Source organism: Macaca thibetana, chromosome 4 (assembly GCF_024542745.1).
Source record: "Macaca thibetana thibetana isolate TM-01 chromosome 4, ASM2454274v1, whole genome shotgun sequence".
Classification (NCBI taxonomy): Eukaryota; Metazoa; Chordata; class Mammalia; order Primates; family Cercopithecidae; genus Macaca; species Macaca thibetana.
The window spans coordinates 141,777,091-141,804,530 of NC_065581.1; the positions used below are offsets into that span (position 1 = coordinate 141,777,091).

Here is a 27,440-nt window from a genome sequence, read left to right on the forward strand (position 1 = left end):
AGATGAATAGAATGGGAGGGAATTGGGACAAACTGAAACTGACAAGAACAAACTGGAAGACTTGTTTGTCTCTCACCACCACAAATTACAATTATGCGGATGAGCTGCAGGATAAATTGATGCCTTTCCCCCACGGAACTGCACGTGCACCTGGCCAGGATTTGGAGATGCCGAAGGAACCAGCCCAGTGTGAGCTGGGGATGTGGCGGCTGTTGCCACACAAGGGCAGCTAGACTCTTTGGGATCATGAGTGTGAGCTGCAAAAGCACCTGCCCTACACCAACTTCAGACAATAAATAATGGCTTCATTATTGCCACATTTGTGCCTTCCAAAACTTGCAAAAATGTCTTGTCTCCAACTGTTACCTGAAAACATACATATAAGGGAATTCTGGGACGATAGTTCCAGCTTAGCGCTTTGACAGTGTACAAAATCTTCATATAGGACAACAATATCATCTAACAGCTGAAAGAGGATACTTGTGAGAGTGAAATGGAGAGCGATTAAGATTTACCTCAGGACATCAGACACAAACCAAGACGTATGATCGCTCTGTTATCCACATTGACTTTAGTTCTCTCCTCAAAGAAGAATGTCTTTGGAAACCCTAAGTGGGGGGATGGGGGGACAGAGGAACATTGCTCTCTTAGTAATTGAGGCTAGAGAGTTACAAAGGCTGCTGGAGTTCTTCCCTCCAAGCTTCCGCAGACTCAGCCAGAGAGACCACCCTCTCAGAAAATGAAGGGGTGTCTTGATCATGTATTCTGATCTTTTGGGGCCAGAATTTGTAGGCTTTGGTTGAAATTTCTTACACATTTCTTTTGCTTTATTTATGAAGTGACAACTTTCTCTCTAAACAATCAGCAGTGCAAACAAATAGGATTTATAAAGAAATGACTACAAACTAAGGTATTAGTGGATGTTGATGATTTTCCTCAAGGTCAGAATGCACAGCAATAGAGTGTGGTAAATCTCCTCCTTCCTAAGAACAAGGATCATCATTCATTAGCGTCCTCATCCATAAGAGGAAAACACCGTTATATGGTTGTACCAGCATGTCTCAAAGCACATTTGGTAATTTTTGCAAGCATTCCACAAAATATACTTATTTCAAACCAATATTGTAAGAATTAAATACAATAATCTATGTAAAACATACGTGCCTGGCACATAGGAGAGACTCATTAAACGTAACTTGAATTTGAATCTTATTACCAGGAAGTAAGATCCGTAATCTGAGAAGAGAGCCAGCAAGGACATAATGGTAGGAACCATCAATTTCTTATGAAAAGTCTTGCAGACATCTCCTGATGTGCCTTTTAAATAGATTTTCTAATGAGGTGTGCCATTTATCTACTGCTCTTGGAAATTAATTTTCCTGACTTTTTTTCTTTTCTTGGCACTTAGCCCAGTTAAGCAGGTGCACTGTTTGTCAGGCTATGAGTTTAGCAGAGTAAAATCATTTAGGGAAGGCCCAAAGTCAGTCAGAAAGTACAAATTTAACATTTAATTTTTCACACACACACACACACACACACACACACACACACACACAAATATGTTATTACTTTTTAGGAAACGTGGAAGACTGAAATACTAAATGCAACATTTAGGACTCTATCAACTCTCATGTGTACTGAGTTTTCAAGAAGCACATTTGGTGTGTTTCTTATTCTGATTCAAGTCTTATCTCAAATCCCATATTTTCTGCTCACTGCCCCAGGCCTCTTTGGTTCTCTTGGTCATTACACCTAAAAAGATGCATTTTACTACCCAACTTCAGTCTGTCTATGAGCACCTGAAGGAAACAAAGAGTTCTATAATTCAATATTTCTCAGACTCTAATAGAAAGTGTATTGATTCTTCACGAAATGAGGAAAAAGATAAAGAAAAATGTATTCATTTTTAAGAAGTGTTCTTAATTCTTAGACTATATTGTGCCTACATTTTTAGTCTTAAAATTCTCTTTTGAAATTGGGGTAAAACCAGATATTGTTTTTATTATTGTTTCAATAAAGGCAACAGTCTGAGATGGGAGAATCACTTGAGCCCAGGAGGCGGAGGTTGTACTGAGTTGAGATTGTGCTACTGCACTCAAGCCTAGGTGACAGAGTGAGACCCTATCTCAAAATAAATAAATAAATAAATAAAAATAAATAAAAATAAAATAAAAGCCCACAAAAAACAAAGTTTCCAAAATGAAACCTCAACTTCATTAAACAAATATGTATTAAATAATTAGTCAGAATATGTTAATTGCTGTAGTATCTCCTCTCCACTAATCTTATAAATTTATAATACAGTGATCTAAGTAAATCATCCAACTGGAGTAGTAAAATATTTTGACTTTTATGCTACCAGAAAATTATTTCTGTTGAATCTTAGCTTGGAAAGAAATCTATGGAAATCTATAAACCTACAAAAACCATGTGTTCCCATTTCTTATTATATGCATAGATTCAAATCTCGTTTACATTTAACATGGATTTTTATAAGAAGAGAAAAGCAAATTCAATAGTCACACCTTTTATTTATATTTATTAATAAAAGTATAATATGATGCCCTAATTTTCATGTGGATACTTGACAGGGGCAAAAGAAGCCTGAGATATTTCTTAATTTTGCTTTGAAATATAAAGTGCCCGTTATTTGACATAGGTCTAGCCCCAGTTAGCTGGAAATATTCCAGGTTTAAACATCTGTCACACAATTTTGCTGGTAAAAAAGTTGGTTGATTGGGGTCATATTGAGTAAGAGAGGTGAAATATACATCTATTTGCATTCAGTAATATTCCTTTTGCCTCAAGAAGTAACAGTTGAGTAACAACAAGAGTAATTTAGTTTTACATTACCATAAACTATGATATACTGAGATAACCACATAATTGTAACTGGGGATGCTTGCCTTTAATTTCATTAGGTCCCACACAAGTGCACATTTCTAAACTACTGAAGTAAGTTAATAGTAAAGATGAGTGTGGAAAAATTTCAATTGAGAAAGTTTTTTAAAGCAGAGGGAAAATGCCCATGCCTCAGATATTGAAAAGCAAGGATTGGAGCTACAATATGACTATTCAAATGTAGATTAGCAAAGTGACAGTCATTTCCTTCTGCAGTCAATAAAACAATTAGCTCACCAAAAGTGCTTTTAAATCAGGATCTTAGCTTTTCCTTTGGTTTAAAAGCATCTAAATATCCAACAATACTTGCAGATGCAAGTATTTTATTTTTTCAAAATTGCAAATCAAATGGATTTTATCTTTTAGAATCCAATGTACTTCAGGAGTTTTGCATCCTACCCTTTATTTTATTTTATTTTTTTGCATGTGTCTCACTCTCTTAGTCTCTTTTGCTGATATAACAAAATGCCATAAACTGGATAGCTTATAAACAGACATTTATTTCTCACAATTCTAGAGGCTGGGAAATTCCAGATCAAATTGCTAGCAGTTTTGCTATCTGGTGAGAGCCTACTTTCTAGCTCATAGGCTTCTTGCTGTGTCCTCACATCGTGGAAGGGGTGAGCTCTGTTAGGCCTCTTTTATAAGGGCACTAATTCTGTTTGTGAGGGCTCTGCCCTTCAGGACCTAATTGCCTCCAAAGGCCACAACTCCAAAAACTGTCTTGCACAGTTCACTCACATCCCTGTGAAGAGACCACCAAACAGGCTTTGTGTGAGCAACAAGGCTGTTTATTTCACCTGGGTGCAGGCAGGCTGAGTCTGAAAAGAGAGTCAGCGAAGGCAGATGGGGTGGGGCCATTTTATAAGATTTGGGTAGTTAAAGGAAAATTATAGTCAAAGGGCGGTTGTTCTCTGGTGGGCAGGGGTGGGGGTCATGAGGTGATCAGTGGGGGAGCTTTTGAGCCAGGATGAGCCAGGATGAGCCAGGAGAAGGAATTTCACAAGGTAATGTCATCAGTTAAGGCAGGGACCGGGCATTTTCACTTCTTTTGTGGTAGAATGTCATCAGTTAAGGCAGGAACTGGCCATCTGGATGTGTATGTGCAGGCCACAAGGGATATGATGGCTTAGCTCGGGCTCAGAGGCCTGACATTCCTGTCTTCTTATATTAATAAGAAATATAAAGCAAAATAGTGGTAAAGTATTGGGGTGGCGACAATTTTTTGGGGGGTGGTATGGAGAGATAATAGGCGATGTTTCCCAGGGCTGCTTCAAGCAGGATTAGGGGCGGCGTCGGAACCTAGAGTGAGGGAGATTAAGCTGAAGGAAGATTTTGTGGTAAGGGGTGATATTGTGGGGTTGTTAGAAGAAACATTTGTCATATAGAATTATTGGTGATGGCTGGGATACAGTTTTGTATGAATTGAAAAACTAAATGGAATAAGAGAAGGAGAAAAACAGGTATTAAAGGATTAAGAATTGGGAGAACCCAGGACATCCAATTAGAGAGTGCCCAAGGTGGTTCAGCATCATTACTTGCTTGGTTGGTGAGTTTTTAGGCTCTATCCAAGTTTTTGGGGTGCAGTTCAAATTGGGCTGGTGTCTGGAATGAGACTGGGGCCTAATAAAAAGGAATGTCCATACAGGAGCTCAAATGGGCTATACCCTGTAGCATTCTGAGGACAGGCCTGAATTCTGAGAAGGGAAAGCTGTAAAAGTATTGTCCAGTCCTTTTTAAGTTGGTGGCTGAGCTTGGTGAGGTGTGTTTTTAAAAGACCATTAGTTCATTCTGCCTTTCCTGAAGATTGAGGACGGTGAGGTGTATTAATGTTTCACTGAATTCCAAGAGCCTGAAAAACTGCTTGGGTGATTTGACTAATAAAGGCTGGTTCACTATTGGACTGTATGGAGGTGGGAAGGCCAAACCAAGGAATTATGTCCGACAGAAGGGAAGAAATGACCACGGTGGCCTTCTCAGACCCTGTGGGAAAGGCCTCTGCCCATCCAGTGAAAGTGTCTACCCAGACCAAGAGGTATTTTAGTTTTCTGACTCCGGGGCCTGTGAGTAAAGTCAGTTTGCCAGTCCTGGGCAGGGACAAATCCCCAAGTTTGGTGTGTAGGGAAGGGAGAAGGCCTGAGAAGTTATTTCCTTGAGGATAGATTTCCATGATGGAAAGGAAATGAGAGGTTCTAAGAGGCAGACTAGGGGCTTGTAACCTACATGGAAGAGGTTATGAAATGATGACGGAATAGAATGGGCCTCTGAGGCTGGAACGGTATATTTCCCTTGGTCCAAGAACCATTCGCCTTATGTGGGAAGAGATTGATAGGTGGAAGTTTCAGTGGGGGAGTGACCAGATGAGAAGGAGAAAAGCCGCCATGAGGGCTAGTAGTTGAAATGCTAGCTGGTTTTTTAGTTACCTTATCAGCATAAGCATTGTCCTGATGATGGGATCTAATGCCTTTTGATGGCTGCTTTTTTAGCTACCTTATCAGCATAGGCATTGTCCTGAGTGATGGGATCTGAAGCCTTTTGATGGCCTTTGCACTGAATGACTACAGCTTCCTTTGGATGTAAATCGGCTTTGAGAAGCATTTTTTATTAAAGAGGCATTAATGATGGAGGACCCTTGCATGGTGAGGAAATTTCTTTCTGCCCATATAACAGCATGGTGGTGCAGGATATGGAAGGCATATTTAGTCAGTATAAATATTGACATGTAGTCCCTTTGCAAGAGTGAAGTCCCTAGTTAAGGCAATGAGTTTGGCTTGCTGAGAGGTAGTTGGTGGGGGGAGCAGAAAGTATATGCGTCAGGTGTGAGGAAGAAAATAGATTTTGGAAGTTATGAGAACTGTAGAGAGTGAGTTGAGCATAGTTGGTGATTTTGAGGTCCTCTAAAAGTATTAAAGCAGTGGCAGCCACTGTACACAGACATGAGGGCTAGGTTAAAACAGTAAGGTCAAATTGTTTGGACAGAAAGGCTACAGGGTGTGGTCCTGGCTCTTTGTGTAAGAATTCTGACTTGATTGAAGTAATGGGGGCTGTCTGTGAAGATTTGCAGCAGTACAGCCCAGGTAATTTGCTGAGCCTGATGGGTGTCAGGGTCAGTCCAAGTGAAAGTGAAGAGAGGTTGGGATGAAGGGTGCAAAGGAATAGTAAAGAAAGCATGTTTGAGATCCAGAACAGAATAATGGGTTGTGGATGCAGGTATTGAGGAGAGTATATGGTTTGGCACCATGAGGTGGACAGGCAAAACAATTTGGTTGATAAGGTGCAGATCCTGAACTAACCTGTAAGACTTGTTCAGTTTTAGGACAGGTGAAATGGGGGAATTGTAAGGGGAATTTATAGGCTTTAAAAGGCCATGCTGTAGCAGGTGAGTGATAACAGGTGTTTATCCTTTTAAAGCATACTGTGGGATGGGATATTGACATTGAGCAGGGTAAGGGTGATTAGGTATTAATGGGATGGTAAGAGGGGCATGATCAGTCACCAAGGAGGGAGTAGAGGTGTCCTATACTTGTGGTTTAAGGTGGGGAGATACAAGGGGAAGATGCCAAGGGGGCTTTGGGTTGGGAAGAAGGGTGGCAATGAGATGTGGCTATAGTCCAAGAATAGTCAGGGAAGCAGATAATTTGGTTAAAATGTCTCGGCCTAATAAAGGAACTGGGCAGGTGGGGATAACTAAAAAAAGAGTGCAGAAAAGAATGTTGTCCAAGTTGGCACCAGAGTAGGGGAGTTTTAAGAGGTTTAGAAGCCTGACCATCCATACCCACAACAGTTATGGAGACAAGGGAAAGAGGCCCTTGAAAAGAAGGTAATGTGGAGTGGGTAGCCTCCGTATTGATTAAGAAGGGGACGGACTTACTCTCCACTGTGAGAGTTACTCAAAGCATCTGTGATGGTCCATGGGGCTTCCGAGGCAATCGGGCTGTGTCAATCTTCAGCTGCTAAGCCAAGAAGATCTGGGAAGGAGTCTGAGAGCCTTGGGCCAGAGTTCCAGGGGCTCTGGGAGTGGTTGCCGGGTGAGTTGGACAGTCCGATTTCCAGTGGGGTCCTGCACAGATGGGATATGGCTTAGAAGGAGTCCTGGGCTGCGGGCATTCCTTGGCCCAGTGGCCAGATTTCTGGCACTTATAAGCAAGCTCCTGGGGGAGGAGGTTCTGGAGGAACCCCTGGCAGCTGTGGTTCAGGCATTTGGAGCTCTTGTGTGCTGGAGATGTGGTTGAGGTTTGTCTCACAGTGGAGGCAAGGAATTGCAACTCAGAAACGCATTGCTTGAAGGCAAGGTTAATTAAGTCCTATTGTGGGGTTTGAGGGCTGGAATTTAATTTTTGGAGTTTTATTTAATTTTGGGAGCAGATTGGGTAATAAAATGTATATTAAGACAGCCCATTGACCTTTTAGGGTCTAGGGCTGTAAAGCATCTCGGAGTTGCTGCCAAACGAGCCATGAACTGGGCTGGGTTTTTCATATTTGATGAAAAAGAGCGTAAACACTAACTGATTTGGGATAAAGAAAAAGGAGCATTAACCTTGATTGTGCCTTTAGCTCCAGCCACCTTTTTAAGAGGAAATTGCTGGGCAGGTGGGGGAGGGCTAGTCATGGAACAAAACTGTAAGCTGGATCAGGTGTGAGGAGGGGAGGTGATAAAAGGATTATAGGGTAGAGGAGCAGAGGCTGAGGAAGAATTGACACCTAGCTTGGCCTGGCGATGAGCAGCCTGGGGAGGAGGGGAGAGGTCAGATGGGTCTGTATAAAAGGAAGATTGGAAAGAGGAAAGACTCAGAGATGCTTGGGGTTGGGACTGAGGGGACAGGCAGGAGGGAAAGAAGGAAGATTTGGGAAGAGTTGCATTGGGAACAGAGACTAGGGAGGGACTGATGTGTAAAAGAATGCCTGTATGTCGGGCATCTCAGACCGCTTGCCCATTTTATGACAAGAATTATTTAGGTCTTGTAGGATGGAAAAACCGAAAGTGCCATTTTCTGGCTAGTTAGAACAACTGTCTTGTTTGTATTGGGGTCAAGTGGCATTGAAGAAGAAAATAAGGCATTTAGGTTTTAGGTCAGATGTGAGCTGAAGAGGTTTTAAGTCTTTGAGAACAAAGGCTAAGGGAGAAGAGGGAGGAATGGAGGGTGGAAAGTTGCCCATAGTGAAGGAGGCAAGTCCAGAGGAAAGAGAGAATAGAGACACGGAGACAAGGGGTGGAGGGTGCTTATCCCCCAGGAAAGTGGAGAAGGGGTAGAGACACAGAGAGAAGGGGTTGGGGGTGCTTGCCCCCAGAAAAGCGGCGCTTGACGCTAAGGGTGAAGGACGAAGGCAGGCGTCCCTGCGTGGTCAGACACCTCTGAAACGTGGGTGAATAATCAAGCAGGTGTCCCCTCGTGATTAAACATCAAGGGAAGACTGTCCTCCTGAGTCCGTGACCGGCGCCAGAGTTTTGAGTCCACGGATAAAACGCGTCTCCTTTGTCTCTACCAGAAAAGGAAAGGAACTGAAATTAAGAGAAGGGAGAGATTGGAGTGTGGCGCCAAGATTGAAAGGAGAAAGAGGTTGAGGGATAGTAAGAGAAGTTGGAGAAGAGAGTAAAAAGAGGCTGCTTACCGGATTTAAAATTGGTGAGATGTTCCTTGGGCTGGTTAGTCTGAAGACCAGAGGTCGTAGATGGATCTTTCTCACGGAGCAAACAGTAGCAGGATAGGGGATTGATCTCAAGGGAGGTCCCCGATCTGAGTCACAGCACCAAATTTCACATTTCACTCACGTCCATGTGAAGAGACCACCAAACAGGCTTTGTGTGAGCAACAAGGCTGTTTATTTCACCTGGGTGGAGGCGGGCTGAGTCCGAAAAGAGAGTCAGCGAAGGCAGATGGGGTGGGGCCATTTTATAAGATTTGGGTAGGAAAAGGAAAATTATAGTCAAAGGGCGGTTTTTCTCTGGTGGGCAGGGGTGGGGGTCATGAGGTGCTCAGTGGGGGAGCTTTCGAGCCAGGATGAGCCAGGAGAAGGAATTTCACAAGGTAATGTCATCAGTTAAGGCAGGGACCGGACATTTTCACTTCTTTTGTGGTAGAATGTCATCAGTTAAGGCAGGAACTGGCCATCTGGATGTGTATGTGCAGGTCACATGGGATGTGATGGCTTAGCTTGGGCTCAGAGGACTGACACTATCAGTTTGGCATTTGGATGTCAACATATGGATTTTTGTGGGGGCATAGACATTTAGATCATAGAACTCACTAAAGGAGAGGGACAGACTTGTCATTTTAGTCTAATATTGGTATTATCCAGAAGTCATAAGGAGAGAGAGAGAGAGTTAGAGAGAGAGAGAAAAGAAAAAAGAAGAAGAAAGAAGGAAGAAGGAAGAGGAGGAGGATGAAGAGAAAGAGGAGGAAAGAGACTGAACAGGAAAAAAGAGGAAAAAATTATATTGCAATTAGAATTTTTGTAAAATCAATCCTCCAAGTGAGGTTAATATTAGAAGCACCATGGGTCTTTTATTTACCCACTTTTTTTATTATACTTTAAGTTCTAGAGTACATGTGCACAACGTTCTCATTGTTCAATTCACTCCTATGAGTGAGAACATGTGGTGTTTGTATTAACTCAACTTTTAATGTCATCATGTTTTGAGGAGTGTTCATTGAGAGTAAAGAGACTCCAGATAATTTCAATCTATGTATATGGTCTCTATGTTAAAAATCTCACTGAATGAAAATCTATTCAGACACTTAATTTTGAAGTTAAATCGCTTACATAATTTTGATTTATTGTTCAGATGACTGTATACAACTATTTAAATGTTCTATTTTTAAGATAGAACATTTATTCCTAAGTATGGCAATAGCAAAATATTCACTTATTTTTAAAGTAAGGCATTTAAATATATGAAAATGAGGTTTCCTCGTACTTTTCTCTTTACAAAAGCATCTGAAAGGTGCTGCATTGAAGCATCTCATAACTTACTTCACAATCTGATTACTCATTCTGAAATCAAATTATTCAATATTTCTATATCTTGCTAAATCATAAAGTGTTAAATAAAAAATTCATTTTAATGTACACATTTAGTTTCAAGAAAATTTTACAGCATAGCTTTTATTCTGCATTTTTGTCCATGTGAGGATTGTATATACTGTAAACAAAATTATCAAATGCAAAGAATATAGCACAGTAACTGGATTCAATTTTCATTGGCTTCCACCTCTGAGTTTCATTATTATTTTTACGTTTGTTCCTCTCAAATTGCTATCAGTTAGCCTGAATTAATCCTTCCTGAATTAATCCTTTAGTATAAATAATTTTAAAGAGTCAATATAAGTGAATATAAAAAGAGGATCTCAAAAAATGAGCCTCTCTTAAAATGCTTCTGTGTGGAAAATCTATTTTTAAAACATGGTTTTAGGACCATAAATTATTACTATTTTGGTTACAACAAAAGTGGCTTATCAGATGCCAAATATCAAGTGTTGCTTCTGGAACTGAAGCAATTTATACAAATATAGCCATCCTTCCTGCATTTTTCAAGAAAAAATAATAGGAAAATGTGTAATTCCGGTACTATACATTTAGAAACCTCCACTGGCAGGATATAAACTCATCTTAGGGGTTAAATACAGAGGAATAAAGGTGTTGCAATAAACATTTTTGGATGTTTTACTTATGTCTCTAATTTTGTCTTTACTTTCAATTTGAAATAAAACAGAAAATAAGAAAGCAATAAATTCATGAGAGAAAAAAAGGCATTTGGCTCTAAGAGGTTGAAACCCCTTCCCCTGTGATGACAGTAATTAAAAATGGCAGTTCTAACATCATCGAAGTCAACCAAACATACCGAGGACAAGTGGCCTAATTTATGAGAAATTGTTTGGACTTAAAAAGCTCTAAAGTACAACGTCTTGAGTAAACATCAAGTCAATGAAGACACCAAATTTCACTGTGAATGTATGGGCACATATTTTTGTTTATTCATAAATACCTGTGCCTAGTATTGTTGATGCTGGAAACTCCAGGACCCAAAGTCTCAGAAGACTATTAAATTCACTATGAATGCTTTTTGTTTCCAATGAATTCTGCTTAGAAATAAATTAAATTAGCATTTCTACCCTACATCCTTAGGAAATAGTTGACTATTACAAAGAATGCCAGACCTTGAGCCCAAACTGTTTCATAAGCCTTTGTATTCTCTGAGCTACATTTCTGAGTCTAAGAAACCTATTAACTTAGTGGAGACAGCATTGTTTTATGCTTATACCGACCCACCACTTCAGATTTTAAAAAAACATTTTTGTTTTGTTTTCCTATCTGTTTTTCCTTTCTTCTCATCTGAGGCTGTGGGTTGAGAATGAGGAAACACATCTGAAGTTTCATTTGGCACTGGGAAAGTTGAGGAAATTTGTTTACCTTCAAGACAAAGACTAAGTAATTTCACAGGAATTTAAGCAAAAAATGACATGTAACTCGGGGCATATTAAATGACACATAATTTACTAGAATTTTTCTTAACTTGATAAAAATTTCACCAACAGAAGCAAAAGTATTCATATACATATTTGCAGAAACGGAGAAAAACTAGTCATTTAAAATTATTTCTTTAGGTCTAGAAAATTATCTCTATGTATTTTGAAATAAGTTTCCTCACATACCAAAATTAGAACCACCTAGATATCAATTATATATTACACTTAGAATATTGTACATATCACGCCTGTAATCCCAGCACTTTGGGAGGCCGAGACGGGCGGATCACGAGGTCAGGAGATCGAGACCATCCTGGCTAACACGGTGAAACCCCGTCTCTACTAAAAAATACAAAAAACTAGCCGGGCGAGGTGGCGGGCGCCTATAGTCCCAGCTACTCGGGAGGCTGAGGCAGGAGAATGGCGTGAACCCGGGAGGCGGAGCTTGCAGTGAGCTGAGATCCGGCCACTGCACTCCAGCCTGGGTGACAGAGCGAGACTACATCTCAAAAAAAAAAAAAAAAAAGAATATTGTACATAATCAGTGCTCAATAATTGTTGTAAAAGAGAAATCTGTGTTTTGTTTAGCCAACCTCATACTGAGTACTACCATACAGAAGGTACATACAGCAACACATAACAAGTTTACTTGTTCCTGGTTTGGGTAGCATTCATGACATTATAAAAAAACCCTTACCTCAATTTAGTTCCAAATATTTGGATCTGAATATTTTCTGGGAGGTGAGGGGCAAGCATTAGTTCTTTCATGAGTTCCAATGAAAACAGTCTTTGGATTTCATGGACCTTACCAAGCTTGGCTATGAGGGCGCAGTGACTAAGTGATCTCATGCTAATATTTACAGCAACCTGCATTTATGGAGTGTTGTTGTATGTTTGAGTTAAATGATCATGAAATTTAAACTGATAATTATCTAACATTTATTAAATCATATGTTCTGCCCTATATGCTGATATCGTTTGGTAGTGCCCCACCCAAATATCATCTTGAATTATAGCTCCCATAATTCCCACATGTTGTGGGAGGGACCCAGTGGGAGATAATTGAATCACAGGGGGCAGTTTCCCCCATACTGTTCTTGTGGTAGTGAATAAGTCTCCCGAGATGTGATGGTTTTATAAGGGCTTTCCCCTTTCACTTGGCTCTCATTTTCTCTTGCTGGCTGCCATATAAGATATGCCTTTCACCTTCCATCATGACTGTGAGGCCTCCTCAGCAATGTGGAACTGTGAGTCCATTATAACTCTTTATCTTTATAAATTACCCAGTCTCGGGTGTCTCTTTATCAGCAGTGTGAAAACGGACAAATACACATGCTTTACACCAAAAAGTTTATGTATACTGTGCTTCAGTGAACACCAATAAGTGCCATCTGGTGCAAGCAGAGTCATGGGCAGAAGGGCAGAAGATTCCTGGGACCCTTGTTTTCTTGCCTTCCTGTGGAGTGGCTCAGACAGATGCAGATGGGCAAATCTAGAGACTCCACCTCTTAGCTGTTCTTTCCTTTGAAGGAAAGCATAAGGGTAGCATTAAGGTTGGGGTTAATCATTTAAGTTTGAGTGCTGTGCAGTCAGAGTTTAGGTGCCAAGTGCATCAGGAAATACTGGAAACACCAGTCGTGTAGCACTTGAAGACTTTGGGAGAAATTGAGATGATACACAGGCCTCCTTGTTGAGGGGAGGGGAAGCTATTAGTTCCGGCTAGCAAGCTCAGAAGAACTTTTGGTCATTCAACAGACAATCTTGCTTATTTCTTCACATTGATGTTTACTAATTACCAGGCATTGTACCATTTGAAGTGTCTATATTATCTCATGTATTACGCATAAGATCCTTATGCAGTCTTATTTTTATTGTCATTTTATGGTTCAGCAAATGGAAGCACGGAGTACTTTATCCTTTTTCCCACTAACTGAATATGTTACAAATTGGAGTACAGAGAGGTTGAATACAGGAATAACAGGCACTAGAGGGTTGAGGTCTTGATTTAGAATAGTGACTTTGGAAAAGCAAGGCATTGCTAACTTTTATAGATGTGGCAAAAGTTAGTCTTCTCAATATCATAGAGCTAATAGGTTGGGGAAGTACCAGGACTAGAGAAAAGGGAGCAAAGTACCATGGGTGCAAAATTGGAGTCCTCCAAAACACTCAAAAATTGAAATAAATAATATTTTCATGCAGAATTTAAATTTTCAAAATTAATGCAAAAATCTATGATGATGAAAATATCAACATTTTAAATAAAGGAAGAATGATTATTACTGTTTCTTCTTTTGTTTCAGTATAGTTGGCACAGCACTGGGTAGGAAGCTTGAACTTGAATGCTATCAGTCTGAACTCAGAGCCCAAGCTTGTAACCATTGTTTGCTGATGTTTCTCAGGATATGAAAAATAAAGAAGGGTCAAATATTACCTACAGACTCTGAGACTGATGGCCAAAGATAACAGTGAAACTATGGACTTGATTTTTTAGAAGGGAAGCTGAGAAAATGATTATTTTTCTTGTATAGTCCCATTTAGAAACTTAAGTTTATGTGCATAGCTTAGCTTCAAAACCAGAGGACAAACAAAAATCTTATTTAACTTTAAACTTTTCTTGGCCTCTCTTGTCTCTCTTGGCACTCTTTCATCAGTGCCAAGAATCCAATTACTGACCACAAGTAACCTAAAGCAGTTTTCCCGGCATTCAGTGGTATATTTTTCTGTAAGAAAACTTGGATACAATTAAGAATGACTTGAACACTGAGAAACATTTCTTATCTCATATAACAGAAGTGCTGAAGGTAGGGTGATTTCAACATTGGATACTTCAAGGCCTTAGTAATGTCATCGTGGACTCATTTTTTTTTTTTTTTTCCAGTTTTAGTCCTTGCCTTTCTCAAAGAGCCAGCTACTGTTCTCATGGTTACAAGATGACTGCAGCAGCTGCAAGCTTTTTTGTTCCCATGCAGTAAAGTCTTTGTTCTTCCTTTTAAGAGCAAGAAAACCCCTTCTAAAATCTCCCCATCCCAAACGTGACCCTAGAATCAATTGTGATTTTATGCTTTTTGTTTTGACAGCGTATAGCACAATAGTTAAGAATCTTGTTTTGGTGACCTAAAATGGGTGTAAAATGTGGCTCCATCACTTACTAGCTATGTAACCTGAGGCATCTTATTTAAATTATCTGTGCCTTAGTTTTCCTATGTTTTACAAAAAGGTAGAAAATAATATACCTACGTCACTGGGTTATTGAGAAGAAAATGTGAGTTAATACATGTAAAGTTTTTATAATGGTGTCTGACTATTATTTTTAAGATGATCATCACTGTCATGTATGCAATTAAACTTAGGGAAACATGAAAGCTAAGAAAGTAAAATTACCTAAGTATCTCCTTAAAAAAAGACATCAATAAAATTTTTGGTTTGCATTGAATAATTTTTTTTTCCATTGATATGATCTGAATTTGGATGTGAGGTCTGAAAGAGATAATAAGAATCAACTTCAGGACTACTGTCTTATTTAAGTGTGTGTGTGTGTGTGTGTGTGTGTGTGTGTGTGTGTGTGTATTTAGGTTTCGGAAAAAGCGGTCCACATGGCTGAAAATCAGAAAATCAGAAGCTGATCTCAAGCTAGCAATGATAACTTCATAAAAATAGCCTGCTTTGACTATTTTAGAGCCAGGCAATATATATATGTCTGCAAAGTACATATAGTGCATTTAAGCATAAGCATAATTAAACTGATTTCAATTTTGTTGGATTTTATTGTTAAGCTCTTCAGTTAACACTTAGAAAGAAGGGAAATGGAGAAATAGTCTCAATCTATTCTCATCATAAAAATCTCATTTGCAGATTTTTCCTTTAGGTATAAAATATACCAGTGCTAAAAATGCCTTTAATGGTGCCAGAACAATCCAGTTCCTTACATATGATTCTTTTAAAATCCTCAATTGCAATTATAAAATTATATTTCATTTCCTTTGTCTAAGGTTTAATCTCACCATTCAAATGGCCATTTCTTGCTCACACGAAACACTCAGGAATGTAGTAAAATGGGGTGCAAAGAGTGAAAATACGTTATCAATGAATCATGGAGACAGGCTTCCCAGAGAGCAGCATTTTATACCGGGGGTCACTGAATGGTCTGTGTGCTCCACAAATCCCTCAGAATGGAATATAAAATTAAAAATTAAAAAATGTCCCCAGAAATACTCTCTTTCATATAATTTTCCCGTCTCTATGAGATCTTCCCATCAGTATAAACCATGGTACATTCTTCCTATTTGAACAGTGGTAAAAACAGAAAAACTCACTATGATCCTAGTTCCTCTTCTAGTATTACTCAATCTCTGTCATAGACAGAAAAATATACTCACTGCCTCTACTGAATTACACCTTCTTGGTTCCTTCTTCCTCTCTCTCTCTTGCTCACTCCTGCTCTGCCTGTCACTCTCTCCGTCATGTCCCCTCAGAATCCATTGCAGTCTTCTTCCTATCTCTCTGACTTATCTCCCTGACATTTGTTTAAGTGTTTCTGGGTCAACTTCCTTGGTGATCTCACTCATTGTTATGGCTTTTATACCTTCTGTCTTCTGTTGGATTCTTAAGTTTCTGTTTTCATGTAGAACTCCTCTTTTCTACATCACATTGCATTATACAAATGTCTACATCTTGATGTAAGTATCTAATAGGCAACTCAAATTTTGAAAGTCTAAAACTCAGCTACTTTTCTACTCCCAACCCCACTCGCACCCAACAAGAATCTTGTTTCTCTCCAGTCCTCCCCCAGCTCAGGGCATTTCCTTCCTTCCAGTTTCTCACACCAAAAACCTAGAAGTTATCCTGAATTTCTTTCTGTCACATCACAACCACACTGGAAGCATCTACTATTAATTCTTTCTTTGAAATACATTCAGAATCTGATTGCGTCTCACCACACACACTGTTACCACCCTGATAGAAATCACCATCATCTTTCTCTTGGATTATTTCAGTTGGCTTCATATTTGTCTTCCTGATTCCAGCCTGGCACCCTTTCAATCTTCAACACAGCAAAGGAAGTCAAATCACTTCATCTTTCTGCTCAAATCTTCCAATGACTTCCTATGTCAATCAGAGTAAAAGTCTAATTTTATGTACTTAACCTTTAGATAATATCATATATTGATATAATTCTCATCTCTTAAATATGTCAAACAGAGAAGAATCTCTGAAAAGCTAAAATAGTTTTTAAAATTAAGGAAAACATAGCTCTAAAATTTAATTACAGATGGATAAAAAATCAGAGGTAATTTATACCATATTTCTAGATAGATCACCTCTGTAATCACATCCTAAAGGCTATGCTTGCCTCTTCAGAGCAGTTTTCATATGATTGGAAAAACAAAATTTTGGAAATTCCTAATCATTTAGTTGCACATTTTATGATTCAATCTTTCATTTCACAAACATTTTATATCTCCTAGGACATAGAAAAGGGAAGACTTATAGATTCTATCCATTGAAGTTACTAGCAGTTCGAATACTTTTTAATTTAATGTACAGGGATGACTAACAGATAAATACAATCTATTCCAACTAGAGCTTGATATGATCACTAACTTGACTACTCCAGATTCTTCCTGTGGTATCACAAATTAGAATAAATGGGCCTATCAGTCTTAATTTTGCCACAACTACCTTAGTCAACTTGCAGAACTTGTTATTTGTCTGAAAACTTACAGAGTCATCTTTTCTATAATGCTGTCCCATACAATATGGGCCGAAATGATTTCTTCCATTCCTGAACATCCGTAACACAGCGTTTATTTGCAATCTGGGTAACATAAATACACATTATTTTAATTCACGCCTAATTTTTTTCCTGTGTTAACTCTTATTTGGATTATAAACTTCCCAAGGGCATTTTCTTTCTTGGCATGCATGTATATTATAGCAAGATAAAGTTTCTATTTCTGAGCAAGAAATTGTAGCCAGGAGATATTTAGAATGTTGAAATTGACATATTCATTGTGTCAAAAGAACAAATCAGTAAAAAACAGCTTTTCTTAAGTTCTTTGGAAATGATTGCAATTTTTTTCTTTCTTTCTTTTTTTTTTAAATTACTTTTAGCAAGCTCTATTGCCAAGATTGGCTCGGATCCTTTAAAACTTGTACATGATGCTGTGGAGGAAACCACGGACTGGATCTATGGCTTCTTTTCTTTGTTATCCGACATAATTTCATCTGAAGCTGATGAAGAAGATGATGGTGACGAAGACACTGATAAAGGTACAAAGAACATAGAGATATATCTAACTGCTAGGACCAATATTAGATATGTATTATAGTGGCTTGCCTCAGTTTACATTCAAATGAGCCCTTGGGTCAAGCTAAAACAAAATGTATACACTTCTTACTGCTAAAAGCGTATCAACAGGCTGCCAAACACAGTAAATTGGTCTTTATTTGATTTTTATCTTATAGCTTATCTGACAGTATGGTAAAGATGTCAACATTAAATGCTGATATTAATGTAGCATTACAGCAAAGAGAGTCTCATTATGCACTACTATAAAACCACAATACAAACTCACATTTATATGATTCTTTGGAAAAAATAGTAGTTATTTTTCAAGTTTATCTCTAGGAAGATTAAAATAAAAACAGTAAAACTAAAAATACATGTAAGTGTTTTATACACATGTGTCATGTTTATAGTCAAATAGCAGAAAGCAATCTTACTAAAAGTACAATCAAAAGAGTAAATTTATTGAACCAAATGGTGGTGTAGAATAGAAGGGCACATTCTAAATGTCCTAACAATTATGCAACTAACCTATGTGCTCTCTTATATATATTAATGAATAAAAGGAAATAGCCAACTCAAACCACATAAAAACTGCCATTGAATGCGTATAAAAAAACAAAGCATTATGATTCCATCTATTAGATAACATTTTTTAGGGTCAGTCTTAGTCATCAGAAATCATGTATTCAGCCTTGACTACCAGGAATGCTTTTATTATTAGAGTACTTTTATAACTTTTCCTGAATTTATATTTGTTTTGGCCCCAGTAAGAGTACAAGACGAACAATAGAGAATTGAAATTAACATGATTTATAACCTATAATATATAATTTGGATCACTGCCATAATTTTATTGAATTCATAAAAATGAAACAATCTTATATAAATGTATATAAACAAAGTTTATACTTAAAAACTGGAATTTGGGAAGCAAAGTAATGTAAAGACTATGATTGTTAAAACTAATAGTTTTTTTAAATGAACAAAGAAAGGGGGAAATAATGATGTCTTATTCTATGTTAAAATATTTTCTAATTTTTTGTTTCAATCTTGGTCTAGGAGAAGTAGAGGAGCCTCCCTTGAGAAAAAAAGGTTTGTTGTTCTCACCTTTGATAATAATTCTTTTTCTCTTATGGTAATATCAATTTTCAGCATGGTTCAGATATATTTTACTTGAGTTGTAGGCTTAATTTATTTTAATATGAAGGTTTTGTTTAATAATTAGGTCAAGATTTATAGTCAGTAAAAAAAATACTCAATTTCTTTTCCAATGAAGGTGGTCTCACTATTTTTCTGATGATTATTTTTAAAATACCTTCTTCAGTAGATTTGTATGGATTCATTTATATACAGACCAATATGAGCTGGAATTTGAGGAATGAGGGGAGAATTCTGTAGCCTTAGAAATAGCCCAGAAAGCCGAGCGCGGTGGCTCACGCCTGTAATCCCAGCACTTTGGGAGGCCGAGGCGGATGGATCACGAGGTCAGGAGATCGAGACCATCCTGGCTAACACGGTGAAACCCCCGTCTCCACTAAAAATACAAAAAACTAGCCGGGCGAGGTGGCGGCGCCTGTAGTCCTAGCTACTCGGAGGCTGAGGCAGGAGAATGGCGTGAACCCGGGAGGCGGAGCTTGCAGTGAGCGGAGATCGCGCCACTGCACTCCAGCCTGGGTGACAAAGCGAGACTCCGTCTCAAAAAAAAAAAAAAAAAAAAGAAATAGCCCAGAAAATGATGACACCCATGATTTATTCTCACCATGATCAGATGTATTGATTTTAAATTTTTATTCTTATTCTTTTCCTTCTTATTTTCTTGCCATCATTATTTTGCAAGTTAGGTGATGACCGTGGGCCAGGACAACAAGATGGTGAGGGACATAACAGTCTAGGAGGCAAAGGCATATCCAGTCAGTATGTGTGATATGTCACTGTCATGGAGTGGAGTCACCCGGATGTGCCTGGATGTGCTGTGGAGGAATTCCTTGCAGGAATAGATAAGGTGACTGAGTGAGGTGGTCACAACCTGAATGAAGAGAATGATAAACCTCAGACAAAGGAGGACAGCAGTGGGGCAGGAATTTCAGAAGCGCAGGAATTTTGACAGGCAGGGGTAGGAACTTCATGGAAGTTCCACTGGGGAGCAGATAGTACATCCTGAGGTACATTTGTTGTGAGAAAAGAGCCAATATTTAAGCCAGATTTTAAACAATTGCAATGTTTTAGTCACTGCTACACATGGGCAGGCTGTCGAAGGTACTTACCCAGGAAGATAACCCTGGCTTCTGTTGCTCTCTCCTAATACCTACTGTGGATTCAAACAGCGGGATCCAAACTTACAGTTTCAGCCTTCCCCGAGAAAATGATGAGTACCTCACACTATCTGGGGTAAAATCCATTTAGTGTATGTTAAATTAGAAACTTTGGATTTGTAACTCATGCAGCAAAAAAGAGCTAAGCCAGTCAAACTCAACTGTGGCAAAGGCATCCAGAAATGAAAATGTTTATAAAGCTCTGTGAGGAGAAAGGAAAGGTTTCTACACCTAGAAATCCAGAATTAGAACTCGAGCACTCAAGATGGACTTCAGCCATGAAATTCAGGTTTAGAGATTCTAGATTTGTCTATAAACTTCAAGAGATCAGGAGCAGTGTCTTTCTGTAGCTGATTTCCCATAGAGAGTGAACATAGACAAACTTTAAGTGAGCTATCAGTCATTATCTGGAAATAACAGCTTATGCGTGTTTATTTTCATTGGAAATGGAAGAGGGGAAAACAGATAAATGATGTTTGCTCATTTATACTTATAAACTGAATTCCATAAGACTATCATAAAGCCATATTTTTCATAAATTGATATTTACTATTTAAGAAATCTGTTCTTTTGACTTAAATTTTTCTTTGAAATTCTTTAAAAATTAAGCTTCATATAGTAATTAGTATAAACTGCAAATTCATACAAAGCTGTTTTATTATTGTTTCTTAAATTATTTCCTTGATTGAGCATATCAAATTTTTACCAGAAAAATTATTAAATAGTTGTTTAGGGTACTTTTAAAAAATGTTAGAAATGCTTATTAGTTAAAAATAGTCTAAGGGATATATGTCCTTCAACACATGTACATTAATGTCTTTAAAGATTACATACTCAAAATTAGGGGAACTGACTTTAAATCACCTGAATATATTTTCTTAATAGTATTATTCACAGTTACATGAAAAAAATTGACCTTTAAGTAAAAATCTCAGATGCCCTATCTTGGGTACAGAGGCTATGTAATAATAAACCTTAATTGAAAGTGAACTCAAGAAGATCATTTCATTGTAATTATTATTTTTTATGTGTAAGCTTTTCTTTCATAGAAGTATAGAGGCAATGAGAGCTTTAAAGTAGTAGGTAATATTTTATAAAACATTTATAATATATATTCTACATTTCAAGTATACTTTTAACATTATTATCAGGGGAAAAATTCTATAAATTACTCTTGTCTTATAGGTTATTTTATTCATTTTTACATTTACAAATTTTGGTTTAAGAAAGAATTTGGGGGCAATGTAGAATGATAGTCTCTTAAAACATTTGTTTTTCACCCATCTAAATGACTCTTCATTAACACCCTTGTCAATTCATATATATTCAATAATATTTAGTCATTTTATATTGCCTAAATTATCAGGCTGTAGCATTTTTTATTCAACTGTCCTATGTCTACCTAAAACATTTTATTTGAGTATGCTTTATTTGTTGAGTTATTGCTATTCTTAACAAAATAAAATTTCAGCCAGCTTGCTATTTGTGGTTGAAGTCTGCAGTTCTTAATTTGATATGGAATAATGGTGTAGTCAACTAATCTCAGGGTTGCAGTATTGATTATTAAATGGATTATTAATATGGATGAAATATGTGATTCTGTTAGTCCATGGAATCAGTGGTTATATATAAATATAGCTTCAGGGTATTACATGTGGTACCTAGTGTCTTTATGTTCTTCATGCATAGTTATTTTTCAACTTGTCAAAATTTTAAAATACTAAGTTCTATTACAAAACACTTCATGATGAGACCCCCAGGCACTGAATCTTTAGAAAATACTATATTTTATTACACAATTATCTAAAAATTACAACTATGAAAACCAAATACTATTATAAATCACATTTTCTGAAAAAATTATATTTTGTATATAGTGGTATACTATCTGGAAGTATGCTTTTAAGCAATATTTTTGACAACAGGGTATATATCATGGAAATGTTAACACCTCCCTTTCTAAGAGGTAAATAAGAGCAGAGAGATTTAAAGGAATTGAATGCCATTTGAGTGTTTTCCTAAAATTGATCTGCTTGAGAGCATGCCCAGGTTTATAACTGTACTATTTTCACTTCAGATATAAATACATTTGTTGTTGGTTCTTCATGTCGTTTGACATTACTTGGAAGGAGACAAAAAAATTAAGTAACATTGCCCTAATAATATTGTGTGTGTGTCTGTGTGTGTGTGTGTGTTTATACAGATGTGCATAAGGCTTCTCAATATTTGTATCTTTAAAAGTAAAATATAAGGTTAGATTTGTTGATGAAGCCTGTCTCATTCTAACTGTAAAATACCTTAATCCACAGATAGGTGAACTACTTTTAAAGCCCCATTCACTAGATGGCATTCTAAAAAAAATTCCACTTTTCAGGCTTAATAATAACTTATGAAGATTTGCAATATATTAACCTTTAGATTCTTAGATTCTTATAGTCTAAAGGTTAATATATTACAGGATATGAAATCACAGAATACGAAGGAAATTTTAAAATTTCAATATACACAATTTTTTTCCTTAGAGAATCATAATGTAGCTCTTGAGTAAAATTTGTATGAGAGAGGTGGAATGAAAATATGAATTCAAAAAGAGAAAGATAAAAAATTTCCAAATGTTAAGAAATAATTTTTTGATAAATATTTTAAGTTGATAATGACATCTAAAAATATTATAGTGTTTGGATTCCACTAACTCAGTTTTTAAAAGGGATATGGCAACTTTATTTTTAAATGTCAACATTTACAATAATCTATAAATTATATCACTTGTAATCCTTTAACTTATGATGAAAAATTTTAAAACTTGTGGAAAGGGATGCAGAGTTTTGCAAAATTTCTAAGAAATGTAAAAGGGAAAAAATTGAACATGATTGTAATAGAAAATAAACATTTTGCTTTCTGGGTAACTCCTAGGTTTGTGAGTGAGAGCAAAGCACAGAGGTCTAAGATTTCATGACGGCACAATGTATATCCTTAGCTAATCACTACAACAGAATACGGACATGTTTTATGCCTTCTGGGATTAAACTCAATCAACAAATGTATTTTTCAATTAATCTTTTTCAAGTGTTTTCTATGAGGCAAGCAATGAGCTGGTAGAACAGAACATGTACTATGTGCTTACCACATTGCCAAAGACTAATGATGAAAATTTATTAAATAAAATAATAAATGACCATAATGGAGTTTTGACGTGGTATTGCTAGCATCAGGATCAATGCAACATGTTATTTTACAGCTTAAGTAATTGCAAAGGTGTAAAAGATCACCTTACTTAGTAAAATGTCCTGCAAATACCACAGTTAAAAGTTTAATGAATACATGATTAAACAAGACAGTAAATAAGATAGAATAGTTGGGGCATTGTATATTTGATAAAGATGAGGGTAAATCTTTATATGATTTTATCATTAATAAATTGAACTGAAAGAATATGAAAATATGAATAATAGCAATGATATCATAAATGGATATACTCTATTTTTTAGAAATATAAATTAATTTTAATTCCCTTAATTATTCATAAAGACCCAAAGTTAAAGTTAAAACCAGGGCCAGACTCAGTGACAGATAGAGATGCACACACACACACACACACACACAAACACACACACTCAGAGAGAAAGAAAAAGGGAGGGAAATAAAGAGAGAATGAAAATCCAAAAGTCTTAATGCAAAGTTAAAAAATATATGTTTTTTTCAGCATAGGTATCTTAGTGTTTTTCTCTATTTATGTGCAAAATAAAATACTGGTTTATTACTGGTTTATTTTACTAATAAAATACTGGTACTAACACTTTTAAGTGCAACTTAACAGATACACCTATCTCTATCTCCTTTTTACAGTTTATTCTTACTTAAACCTCCATCTATAATATATCTGTATATAAGAATAATCATTACAGCATTTATATCCTTTGGAATATGTAATTTTAGAGGAGAATAATAGGCTCCTAACAAGAAATTAGGTTTTGTAATGTCTTTTTCCTGACATGTAGCTTTAAAGTTAAGAAAGAATAATTGCAGAGTCATTCAGAGTTACGCACATTTAGTTTTTTGGACAGGAGAAACTGTTCTTTAATTTTAGGAGCATGGTGGCCTTGTGGGCTATAGGTTTACTCTTGCCTTAGAGGAAAGCACCAGAAGCCAATCTACATTGTTTAATTTCCTTTGTTGCGAACTACTTGCTCTTTGAAATAAGGAATTGTCCTTAAGGATAAGCTGGACCCAATATAAAGGCTGATGTTCTATGAGATTGTACTTGATGTATGTCAATGGCAGAGGAAGAGATTCCTCACTTAGAGCAAAACAAATTACATTTCCCCCTATAGTTGTATGTTTAAATTTCCCTAAAACTTTGCGAGTTGAAAAGAGCTGCCTGGTAAATTTTAACTCAATTCTTTCATTGTGTATTTTTCTTACTTTATTACAATCCACAATAGCTCTTGCAGTCAGAGTGAATGAGAAAGAGCCAGAAAATTTAAGCATCATAAATATTCAAGACTTTAGGATTAGGCCATTCAGAAGGTTGTATCGCATCATCGGGAGTAAGATGGATGGACATATGTGTGTGACAGAGCTTTCATTGCATCCATCTTTGCTGGCAGCTTCAGTGGTTTACACCAGGCTGAACATTAAGTGTCTGGAAAATACGGTGCATGAAAAAAGGAAGGAGAATGGAAAGATGACTAAACTTGTTAAAATTCATAGCCTCAGAATATTGGTTACTAGGTAGGCCTTAGTAACATTGTTAAGTATACATTTATCTTTGGATGTCTCCTCTAAATAAATCTAGATCAAAACTCATCTCCATAACTGCACCATTGCATATCGCTCTCAGGCTGCAGGAGGAGCTTAGAGTTTTATCTTCTGCCTGTCTTTTCCAAGCATGGATCAGACTTGTGATGGGGATGGGAGAAGGACAAAGCCCAGAGAGAATAGGCAGTAGGTGTAGAGGTTGGCTCAAAATGAAAAAGGCTGAGGAGGGTGAGGTAAAAGGAGATTTAGGATCCAGTCACTTCTCCAGGTAGTTGCTAAGAAGTAAACTCTAAGCCCAATGACTCAGGCAAATGTAACACTTTGTGCTACTAAAAGAGCTCATCTCTGTCAAGGCACACAAACTGATGAAACAAATAATGGTGGGTCAAACCAGAGCCTGAATTAACAGGCCAAGAAAAGCAAGAGATCAGGTTTTGATGCCAACATCAGAAGATATTAAAAGAGTCTCTGAAGCAACTCAACTCAGGCACAATCATTTTATGTACTTCTTCTTGGAGCAAGAATAATTTCATTGGTGTTATATTTCTACCTGTACCTAAGATGAGTAATAGAGAAAAGGATGTGGGGGGGAAGCTGTTAGGTCTAATGTATTTCAGAATCTTCTCTGCAGTTCTGTGTTTCTTGTTTCAAATTCAAGAGAAACTAATGTGCTAGTTGAGTGCAGATGGCTTAAAGTTTTACCTATTTTATAGATTTTCATTTAGAAAGGGTCTGTTGAAAAATAAAACAACAACCAAAAAAAGCATAACGGAAGCCTTACCAATGGTTCTCAACTCTGTGTGTCAGATTCAAGTGATGTCTTAATTAGAATTATTTTGCCCATGAGAGACCAAAATCCAATTCACACTTGCTTAATGAAAAAAAAAAAAAAAAACTTTTTTGGTCGGGTGCGGTGGCTCACGCCTGTAACCCCACTTTGGGAGGCTGAGGCGGGCATATCACAAGGTCAGGAGGTCGAGACCATCCTGGCTAACAAGGTGAAAACCCGTCTCTACTAAAAATACAAAAAATTACCCGGGCATGGTGGTGGACGCCTGTAGTCCCAGCTACTCGGGAGGCTGAGGCAGGAGAATGGCATGAAGCCGGGAGGCAGAGCTTGCAGTGAGCTGAGATGGCACCACTGCACTCCAGCCTGGGAGACAGAGCGAGAGTTGGCTTCCGAAATGACTTGATACAGTTTTTTTTTTAAATCATGTTATTAATAAATCCTCTTTCTTCACTTCTGGAACCTGCTTTCCTTCCTCCGTTTCATTTGTTTCAGTCTCAGGCAGGCTTTTCTCTCCTAATGGCTCCTATGGGGATCAGAAAGTTGAGGCCAAAATTATTTTACCTTAGCAACTCAGTAGAAGAGCCTGTTCTCTTCCACAATGTCTCTGCAAAAGCATTTGGTTCATTCCCATTAATCTGGATTTAGTGGCATATCCTTGCTGGAGCCAATCAGTTGGACAGAGAGATGAAATATGCACTTTGTCAAGGCCTATGAAATGGGCACCCGTCCTTGGAACCCAAGGGTGGGCTAGCATGGGGAAAAAAGTGGTTCCTAAAATTAAGAGGAATGTTGTCAGAAATAATGGATTCTAGCAGGAAAGCCACAAATGTCTACATCATCTGATTTTTGTTTCTAATTCAGAATTCCAGGTTACCTCCCATCTCCGATTTACTAAATAAGAATCTCTAGGGCTCAAGCCTTAAATAGTTGAATTTTTAAAATCTCCACAATGTTATTCTAACTCATAATCAGGGTGAGAGCCATTGCAACCCAAAAGAGTAATTCTAAAAATATGGAATTGTATGCATCCTGAGGCCAGTGAGGGAAACAGTCGAGGATAAGTGAATAAATGCACAATATTTTTACACACAGTGACTAGTGTATGTATATATAAATCTACTGTTCAAAATCCCAAAACATGAATGATAGAATGCAAACTAAGTTAATATATATATATCACTGTCACATTGACCTGAGCCATTGGAATAACTATTGATAGTTGATGCTCATCATCTGAACATATCAAAATTTTAAACATGACTGAGATAAGCTTGAATGAATGCAACAAGGAGGTAATGGTATTTTTTCCCTTTGTGCTGTTAACTGGCTGTGGTCAAGTCACTTCAGTGGCTCTCAGTTCTCACACCTGTAAAACAAAACTGCCAGATTTACTGATGTCCAGGTATTTTCTAGCTATGATGTTTTACAATTCTATGATTAAATTGTGATGCCATACATTGATAATTTTTTCGAGAGTTTCATCTGCACTAGAGCTTTGAAATTCAAAGCATGACCCATGGACCAGCAATGTTAGCATTATATGGAACCTATTTAGAATTGCAGCATCTAAGCTCTATCTAGACATAATGAATCAAAATCTGCCTTTTAAGAACCCCAATGACTCATATGCACATTAAAATTTGAGAAACATTGATCAAGACAGTAGTTTCACTTTGGACTGTGGTTCTGAAATTACCTGAGCGTTTATTTAAATTGTAGATCTCTAAAAATTTCCTTGCCATGAGAGACAAGTTAATAACATCTGAGTTGTAGTTCAGGAATATGTTTTAAAATCTCCCCAGATAATTCTGATGTACAGACACATCGGTCTTACCTAGCACTTATCAAATATGAAACATGCTAACACAGCCAAAATCTTACTCAGATCTCCAAATCTGCAAACTTCACCACTGGTTATCTATAAA

The 27,440-nt window shown here is 37.3% G+C and overlaps 1 protein-coding gene across 23 annotated transcripts in view; it reads left to right on the forward strand.

Annotated features, from left to right (window-relative positions):
• The window catches only part of TRDN (triadin), a 407,680-nt gene that overhangs the window by 66,772 nt on the left and 313,468 nt on the right, over positions 1–27,440 (forward strand). For all 23 annotated transcript variants that reach the window (XR_007725165.1, XR_007725166.1, XR_007725167.1 and 20 more), the window contains exons 3-4: positions 17,478–17,636; positions 18,715–18,747. Coding sequence is in view for 20 of the 23 variants with exons in the window: in XM_050788685.1 (XP_050644642.1) it covers positions 17,478–17,636; positions 18,715–18,747 (192 nt within the window). In the remaining 3 variants the exon portion in view is untranslated. The remainder of the gene's footprint in view (positions 1–17,477; positions 17,637–18,714; positions 18,748–27,440) is intronic.